We start from the raw sequence: 9,338 nt of genomic DNA on the forward strand, positions 1-9,338 counted from the left end.
TGAGGTTTTGTCCTGTACACCTCCTCCTTTGTGTAGACAAATTACATGGAATGAGATCTTTTTTAAGGCCATTCGTTAGATCCACGTCGTAAGGTTCACATCCCACCAAACGTCCTGGAAAAATGGTCTATCCACACAGCCACAGTAACAGCAAAATAGGGAGAGACTGTTTTTATCATGACTCCAGTGATACTACAACTTCTATAGCCATTAAATATTACCTATTTTAATATATATAGTTAGGCATAGAATCCAAAAGACCTCTAAATATTTGTTTTGGTACCAGCATTCTTATCTTAGCAGCAGATCCTTTAGGTTGTAGTGGGGGCTTCATGGCTTGGCAACCTCAAACCTTTATAAAGTTGTCTGTGCCATTCCATCCAGAAATAAAAGGAGCTTGCTTAATGAAATAAGTAAGAACCCAACAGTTCGCCTAAAAATACTCCTGTCCAGGGATGGTAGAACATGTTGCAGCAATCCATAAATCAGTCCTTCAGCAGAATAGAAACATAATAGCCATTGTTGATCAAAAGGCACATGACAGCATAAGGGCAACATGTGGAAAACATTGTCTGATTAGATAAGAGGGTGGCTCATGTTTTGCATTTCCTATTTGCATCCATTTGTTTGAGAAATGTTTCTCATTAGCTTCAATCAGTGTATCAATTAGTGGATAGAAAAAAATGTCTACACTAACTTTTTTCAGGCTATCAGAATTAGAGGGACAGAAATGTCACAGGATGCACATAAAGAGAATATCTCTTGACAGCTCCTTTCCTATTGGTTTCTCATATCCATCAATCTCTTTATAACGGTCAAGTGGAAACTTGACAAAGAGTTTCAAAATTGTCACACAGTAAAGTAGACCTGATGCCTTAGTAAATCTGTAATTTGTGGGCACTGAAAACTCAGAAAGAACCTTTGTAATAGACTTCAAAGAATTCCTCACAGCTACTATGGTATAAAATCTACATGCCTATCTTGTGCTGCTGAAAGCCAGCAGGTCTATTTGCACTCCCAGCTGCCTCTTCATCTGGTGAAAAGCATGATAAGTCCAAGGTGACCAAAAAAAAGTACACCGGCTTTCCATTACAGGGGAAAATTTACATTAACATTCCCAGACATGACAGCAGTTTCATCATAACATTGTGCAACAACAGGCAGAGTGGAAAAAACAAGCTCATTTAGGAATGGTTTTCTGACTCTCACTCATTCTTTACTTACTCTCTGACTCTTCTCACTCATACTGCGTATCCTGTTCAGAGTCTATCCCAGGGACTTGGGCATGAGAAATGGCACACTCTAGAGAAAGTGTACCATCACCAATTCATCACAGGGCATATTATCAAAAGCTATTTTTATAAGTTTATTTTGGGTATCATGACTAGTGAGATTACATGACTTTTGCTTATACAAAATCCTGCAAAAAAGATGTCGCTTCGCAAGAAATTCACGCATTTCCAAAAAGTTACCATGGTTACTTGGACTTTTTCCTTTTTTGCTGCTTTTGTTTTACAATTGTTACCTAAAATACCTAAAATTGTTATCTCAGCTATAGAGGTGGAATATTCTCAATTTACTTTTACAATTTTCATTTAATTAACATTCATTTGCACCTCCAGGGTCCGGGTTCAATTTCCATCTTTGTGTGCATGGAATTTGTACATTCTCCACTTGATTGGTTGGTTTTTTCCAGCTACTTTGGTTTCCTCCCACAGCCCAAAGACATGCAGATTAGGCTAATTGGCCTTTCAAAATTGCCCATACTGTTTGAATGAGTGTATGAGTGTGTATTTGTGTGTTTGTGTATATAATGAAGACTACAACAGAGCTTTCTCATACAAAGTTACAGTTATGGAATAGTCTTCCAATGCTCACTCTTCTTCAAAGTTTTTTTTTTTAAACAACATGCATTCATCCGTACAGGTGTGAGGTAACGGTGTTAAATGCTGAGCCACTCCCCCCCGCCCCCCTTTAAAGTTTAGTCACCAATTATAATAAAAAATATATTTTGCTCCTTGGCATCCCTTTTATATATGTTGGCACAGCAACTCCTGGGAGATTTTCTGTTTGTACTCTCTACAACTGAACATGAACCTTATCTATTGCATGACTCTGATACATGAGCATATGTAACCATCTTTCTCTCCGTCTTACTCTCTCTCTTTTTCTCCTGCCATCCCATCTCTTTCTTACTCCCTCCTTGTCGAGCTACATAAGGCACTCTTGAGATACTGGTGATCCCAACCCATTCTGCTCTCTGCTCTTCTCTTTGAAGTTCTCATTACATATAGATTTCTAACTGGGCCCATATGGTCTGCTTAAGAAATATGTGTCAACTGATAAAGGTTCTTTTAAAACATAAAGACGACTTTTAACTGCATTGATACACATAATTTTGCACAATGTTGTTCCCAAGTGTCCATCAGTGAACAACTTGTTAACCTCAACAGAGTGGACTTCATGTTAACTAAATTTAACTTCCGATCACCCCAGATGAGGATGGGCTCTTTCTAAGTCTGGTTTCTCTCAAGATTTTTTCCAACTGTCGATTTAGGCAGTTTTACATTGCTACTCTCACCTATGGCTTGCTTATTAGGTAAAAACTGACCAAGCTATAATCCATTCATTAAAATGTAATGTTTAATGTAAAATCAAAACTAGACTGCAATTTGAATTTAGTTGTACTAATATTTAAATTAATGCAACAAAAGTAATTTGCTAATTCTCCAAACACAAACCATATTTAAAAAGCAGATCAATCTTAGGAGTTTGCTTTTATTTATTTTTAGTATTGAAGAGCAACCATCCATCCGTCCATCTATCCATCTAGGAATCTCTGTAGTCCAACTAGGGACCATGAAAGTCAACAGTGACAACTGTATGTATTCCCATTTATACAACCGTGGAGGACCTCCGGTTAAAGAGCAAACAAAAAATGAAAATAGAACCCTAAATGTATGGGTCTCTTTACACACATTTAAATAGTACAATGTGTGTTCAACATGTTTATGGGTACTCCTACTACCTAAAAAGTTGACACAAGGATAGTTTTTCGAGCTATAAGGGATTAGGAAGGTTTTACTCCATCTTTGTCAATACTAATTAGGATCAAATGTGCAGGGTAACAAGGCACCCTAGTTCCCCTAATAAGCCAATTTGAGCTCAGCTAAAACTTAACTTGCACATCTGGCTTATGTGGACCAAATCATTGGTAAAACATAACAGATGAATATAGTAAAATTTTAAATTAGCTTGTATGCTATCTTAAAAATTACATTAATAATTTACGTATATGCGACCAAATGTCAGTGCCCAAAAGAGGTCTATTGCTATCCTACAATCTTCCTTCTTATTTATTCTTGGTTAACTTAACTATGATTTGCAACCTAAACAATCTTTTACTAATACTCTCACTAAAAACCCGGATGTGTACAAACAACACATTAGAAAAATTCTGATTACAGCAAATGTTTAGAACATAAAATTATGAAAATATACACTTGAGGTTAACAAGCCTTAAATGTGTAACAAATCCTCTGTTTTAACTAGAAAAAGTGATTGCACTGCTACACTAATGTTCTTAGAGAACAAACTTCAACATTAAATCAGTGTACAAAGTCTAAAAAAATTCTGGGTCATGTTTCAAGGCAAAACTTTTAGACTCCATCTATACTTTAGTCAGGGAAAGTAGCTTAGACATTTGTAATCTAATATATTAATTGGTGTCTCCTTATTTTTCTTCCTTGTCATCTTCTTTTTTCGTACGGTAGCACATGCCCCTACTGACCTTATCCAGACACAGGTACCAATCCTTATCCTGTTTATAGGTTAGTCTGACTCCGCCTTGGCATCATCAGGTTACATATAAAAGCACTTAGAGAACAAGCAGAAATCCACTGATCAGCCCTTCAGAAAGAGACAGCGGAAAGAATATCAACCGATCAGAGTTAGAATAAGCAAGTTGTTCAAATTTCAGAAGAGCTAGAGAACTATCTAAGAAAGCAATTCAGGGCATTACTCAAAACCAGTTAAATCCTCACAATGGCAGAGCAGTGGGGAGAAGCTATCTTTGCAGCCAGGCGGCGAGGTGATGAAACAACACGGGAATCAGCCTTCAAATACACCAACAGCAATAACACCCAAGGTGAGAGGGCTATTTAAAATAAGAGAACAAAAGTAAAAGTTAGGCCCTCCAATACATAACTTTGTGTTTACTTGCTCTAATATGCTTCACTGAACTTGCCAGAAGCATTCTCTTTCTTTTTTTAGATCCATTTGAGGGACCCAACTACCACATTGCCCCAAGATGGGTGTACAATCTTTCAACGTGTTGGATGTTTTTTGTGGTTGTGGCCTCAACATTCACCAATGGCCTGGTACTGGTAGCCACAGCCAAATTCAAGAAGCTCCGTCACCCTCTGAACTGGATCTTGGTCAACCTTGCAATAGCTGATATTTTAGAGACACTATTGGCCAGTACTATAAGTGTCTGTAACCAATTTTTTGGCTATTTTATCCTTGGACACCCAATGTGCGTGTTTGAGGGTTTTACCGTCGCTACCTGTGGTAAGCAGTCTTGATAGAACTTATCAGGGTACTAGTATCAAATATCTGCAATTAGTATGCCTACCTTTAAAAAGACATTTTCTAATTTACAACTTTTTAATGATTCATTTCTTAGGCATTGCTGGGTTGTGGTCTTTGACTGTCATTTCATTTGAGAGATGGGTGGTGGTGTGTAAACCTTTTGGAAATGTAAAATTTGACGGTAAATGGGCAACGGGAGGCATTATCTTTACTTGGGTCTGGTCTGGATTTTGGACTTCACTTCCTATTTTTGGATGGAGCAGGTAAGTTTATTCTAAAGTGTCTTAAGTGTTTATCCTAACTAATCATAGACAGCAAGCTAATAAAAGTAAAAGAGAAAGCATAGTTTCTACCATCTTCCTAACCTGCAGGTACTGGCCTCATGGCCTGAAGACCTCTTGTGGACCTGATGTATTCAGTGGAAGTGAAGACCCTGGAGTTCTGTCTTATATGATTGCGCTGATGATCACCTGTTGTATTATGCCACTGGCCGTTATCATTCTCTGCTACCTTGCTGTTTGGATGGCAATCCGTGCTGTAAGTAAGCAAATTTTTTTAATAAAATATCAATAATTCCTTTTTTAAATAGGTCAACCTTGGCATATGTATTTTTAACAGGTTGCAGCACAACAAAAGGAATCTGAATCAACGCAGAAAGCTGAAAAGGAAGTTACCAGAATGATTTTTGTTATGATTGGTGCTTATTGTTTCTGCTGGGGACCATACACATTCTTTGCCTGCTTTGCATCCGCTAACCCTGGTTATGCCTTTCACCCACTGGCAGCAGCTATGCCTGCCTACTTTGCAAAGAGTGCCACCATCTACAACCCCATTATCTATGTTTTTATGAACCGACAGGTAACAGGCACTTTTGCAAATGCTTTACATTCTTTTAATTACTGCAAACATTTAAAAACTGTGTTCTCTTGCCTTGTAGTTCCGCTCATGCATCATGCAGCTCTTTGGAAAGAAGGTCGATGATGGCTCTGAAGTGTCTTCTACTTCCAAAACAGAAGTTTCCTCTGTGGCACCTGCATAAATATCTTCTGACTTGTGGCAAATGGAAAACGAACTTCTTGATTTGTTCACTTTTTGTTATCCTGTAATATGAAACAGTTGAAGAATATGGATTCCAAGAATATGGATTCAAGCTCTGTATATTGTATCAGCTTTAATGTATTTTGTAAGAAGTCCCACGATTTTGGTCCTAGTAAAAAAGGACCAAAAACTTTAAGTGAACTTTAATAAGTAAAACTTATGTCTAAAATATATTTTTACAATATAATATTATGCATGTGTTCATAATATATGCAAGCCCCATGACCATTTTTTAAATGAAAAAATAGATTAAAAACTATGGTACGTAAAGTACTATATTATATATATATATATATATATATATATATATATATATAATGTTAATGGATGTGTAACTGCTGTCACAGTTTTTTTTTATTTTTGTAGTTTTGCAAATGATCAAAAACAAAACAAAAATTAGAGAATCTACACTTTTTATGTAAACCAGTTTTATGTCTACAATAAATATGCAGCAGATGGCTATACTAAAGTTGTCTGTCTGTCTATTTCAAATCAAACTATGAGTACTCTGTTAAGGATGTTTAATTTTTAAGTCTGCTGTGTCTCAGGACTTCTGCCCCAAAACAGAAGCTGTATCATCTCCTTAAAAATATAGTGGTAGTGGATAGTGGTGACCTATGAGAAAATAAAGGACTCACAGCATTAAACACCCTCCACTATATTTACCAATGGGGTATAGGTATTTTCCTTATTACCAAGGACCTAAAGAAAGGTGTTGTCTGCCTCATCTCATTTTTACATCCCACTGAAACTGGAAGTCATAAATGTGCTCCTATAAGCACTTAAACACTTAAATATAATTAGGGACGTGTGCCATGCATTTTATTAAGAGGTTTTATGAACGCCGATAATCCTGACAGAAAAAAATATTTCAATATTTTCTAATAATAAAGATTTTATATTTTCTTACCACTTTACTTTTTTCTTTTTGTTATTCTTTTATGTTTTGTTACACAAATCTTGTGTTTCTCGTGATTTTCAACAATCATTTTTTCCTTTTTTTCTAATTTGCTTCCAATATTTTTTGTTTGACTGTTGTATGACTTAATGGATGAATTTGTTATATTTTTATTAAAAATTAAAATTATAAAAAATATTGTAATATTAAAAATATTGCATAATTAAATGATCACATGTGGAACAGCAGGCTGATTGTGACGAACAGTGTGGGGTGTAACACGATACAAAGTAACCATTAGAGTACTTGGATTACTGTTTTGATGTCCTGAGTATTTTAACGTGTTAGGTCCGCCATTTAAGTACTTAGTTATTTAGTTATATTTTCAAAAATTGTATCCGCTATTCAGACAATTTATGTAATCCGTGAGCCAGAGACGAGTGATTCCGATAGTGTGTGTGTGTGTGTGTGTGTGAAAGTTGTCCTACAAGCCCCCTACCTTTGTTAAACCCCCCCCCCCCCCTTTGTTAGCCCCCCTTGTTAGCCCTCCTTGTTATTCCTGCTGTTTGTAGTTAACAGATTATGGGCCAAGCTTTGCTGAGTGATGATAGGAGAATAATTATAAAGGTCTTAAATAAAACAACATGTAACGCCCCCCAACACTGGTGACAAAATTTTAGGAGGTGGAGTTATATATTAGGTATAGATCACACAAAATTCACACACACACACACAGTTTTAACATACTATTTTGCCATTTTAAGCATTTTTACACCTTTATGACTCTAACATTAAGAAAAACTATCTGGCTTTATTCGAAAATCTCTCTTTGGTGTCAAACTTTTCAAACGTATACTTATAAAATCATACTTCTTTTAAATTACAGATTATTTTTGTTTGAATAATTAATTCAGTCCTAAATAAGAGAAAATAAGTCTTAAATAAGAGAAACATTTTTTTTGTTGTTGTTTCTTTTAGAATCTTTTTTATTATAGTAATATTAAGTAAGCACCAATAAAATTCTCTCTGTCCCAGTAGTGAAATATGTAGAGGTCAATGCACCTTCTCTCTCAGTCTTAACACGGGCCATTGTACTTTCTATGATACTTCATGTGGTCTCTTATGAACAATAAGATGTTATTCCTGAGTCAGGACACTAATCCCACAGTATATCTCATGGCTGGGTACAGTATAAATAAAGGGGAAATTAATGGTTTGAGCTCCTTAACAGTAGTACAGTGGATGCATGGTATTGTTGAAATAACCCTAAAATCCTTGTAAAGCTGCATTCATTCATTTGTGGTATTATACTGGAGACATGAGCAGGGTTTGTATCAGATTTAGGAATTGAAGATAACAATCATGTTATAAAGTTAGTAAATGTGTTTTGTGTCCAAACAATAAAAATAATCTGATCATAGCAGGTCTTAGTATTAGGCAAATACAACCTTAGACGAACAACATATAACTTTTTTCATCATGGCATTATTAAACATAACATAAATAATTGAATAAATTTAACAAATATCTTCTCTTTGTTACTATTCTTCTTTACATCATTGCTTCAGTTAACTGATTTTTTAGGGGAAATATGCACAGCTCTCTTAAGGCCATAGCATATCAATTGAGTTGAGGTCTCGACTGGACAGATGGCTTCTCATTTGCCTCTAAAATACTTTGGCATACAGAGAGTTAATGGTCCTGTGGCTGCAAAACAAGCACAAAATATCACCCCTCTGTTGCCATGCTTGACAGTGGGTATAATCCTGCTGAATTTGGTCGCATCTGTCCAGAGGACGTTATACCAGAAACCCGGTGCTTTGTTCAAATGCAGGTCTGTGTTTTTTTTTTTTTTTTAGGCAGAACAGGCTTTTTCCATTCCTGGCCAGATTAAGATGGTTTAGACGTGTGCGAAGGATGGATAAGGAGTATATGGAAAAAGAATGTTAGAGATGGAGCTACCAGCAAGAAGAAAAAGAGGAAGGCCTAAGAGAAGGTTTATGGATGTGGTGAGGAAGGACAAGCAGGAGGTTGGAGTTACAAGGAAAGGTGTGGTAGGCAGAGTTGGATGGATACAAATTGCTTGTTGTGGTGACCTCTAATGAGAGCAGACGAAAGAAGAAGAAGGCCCTTCCAAACATAAAGCCCCTCCTTTTTCAGTCTTTTTTTAATTGGGCAGTCATGGACTTTTCCATTCAATATGAACAGAGAGGCCTGTGGGGCCTGAGATGTAACGCTTGCATTTTGCATTGCACAGTCGGCCCTAGGGGTGAATGTGCTGAGATTGCCACTCCTGTAAAGATATCTTGATAGAATATGGCATATGGCAACCCTTTTAAATGCATGAAATGGGTGCATTTCACTTGGGAACAATCTTTCTGTAGAACATTGAACTCCAAATTGTTTGGAAATGGTTTTATAACCCTTCCCAGATTGATGAGCAGCAACAGATGCCTCTCTAAAAGACCATTGCTTATGTCTTTCCCTCTTGGCATTATGTTACACACACCTTAATGCTCCAGACAAAGATCACTTATTTTATAGAGGTTTGCACACTTTACAACAGTTAATCAAGGGCTGATAATTAGCAACACCTGGCTGCAACCTACCCTCATAAATCCTGTGGAAGCAGTTAGGGGGTACTTAGTCTGTATTGCCTGTATGTTTTTTTCTTTTTGGTTAAATTATTGTTAAATAAATAATGGCATAGGGAAAAACATTTATATGTTGTTATTTGTTTGGTATATGCCTA

The 9,338-nt window shown here is 36.4% G+C and overlaps 1 protein-coding gene across 1 annotated transcript; it reads left to right on the forward strand.

Annotated features, from left to right (window-relative positions):
* The first annotated feature begins 3,921 nt into the window (after positions 1-3,921).
* LOC128511375 (red-sensitive opsin) lies at positions 3,922-5,903 on the forward strand. The gene is made up of 6 exons (XM_053484210.1): positions 3,922-4,147; positions 4,273-4,569; positions 4,685-4,853; positions 4,962-5,127; positions 5,209-5,448; positions 5,528-5,903. The coding sequence occupies exons 1-6, from the start codon at positions 4,045-4,047 to the stop codon at positions 5,627-5,629; spliced, it is 1,077 nt and encodes a 358-aa protein (XP_053340185.1). The 5' UTR covers positions 3,922-4,044; the 3' UTR covers positions 5,630-5,903.
* The last annotated feature ends 3,435 nt before the right edge of the window (positions 5,904-9,338 follow it).

Source organism: Clarias gariepinus, chromosome 23 (assembly GCF_024256425.1).
Source record: "Clarias gariepinus isolate MV-2021 ecotype Netherlands chromosome 23, CGAR_prim_01v2, whole genome shotgun sequence".
NCBI lineage: Eukaryota > Metazoa > Chordata > Actinopteri > Siluriformes > Clariidae > Clarias > Clarias gariepinus.

Coding starts and splice junctions, on each gene's coding strand:
- LOC128511375 (XM_053484210.1), top strand. CDS start 4,045: ATGGCAGAGCAGTGGGGAGAAGCTATCTTTGCAGCCAGGCGGCGAGGT. Junction 4,570..4,684: donor TTTTACCGTCGCTACCTGTG/GTAAGCAGTCTT, acceptor TTCATTTCTTAG/GCATTGCTGGGTTGTGGTCT. Junction 4,854..4,961: donor CCTATTTTTGGATGGAGCAG/GTAAGTTTATTC, acceptor CCTAACCTGCAG/GTACTGGCCTCATGGCCTGA.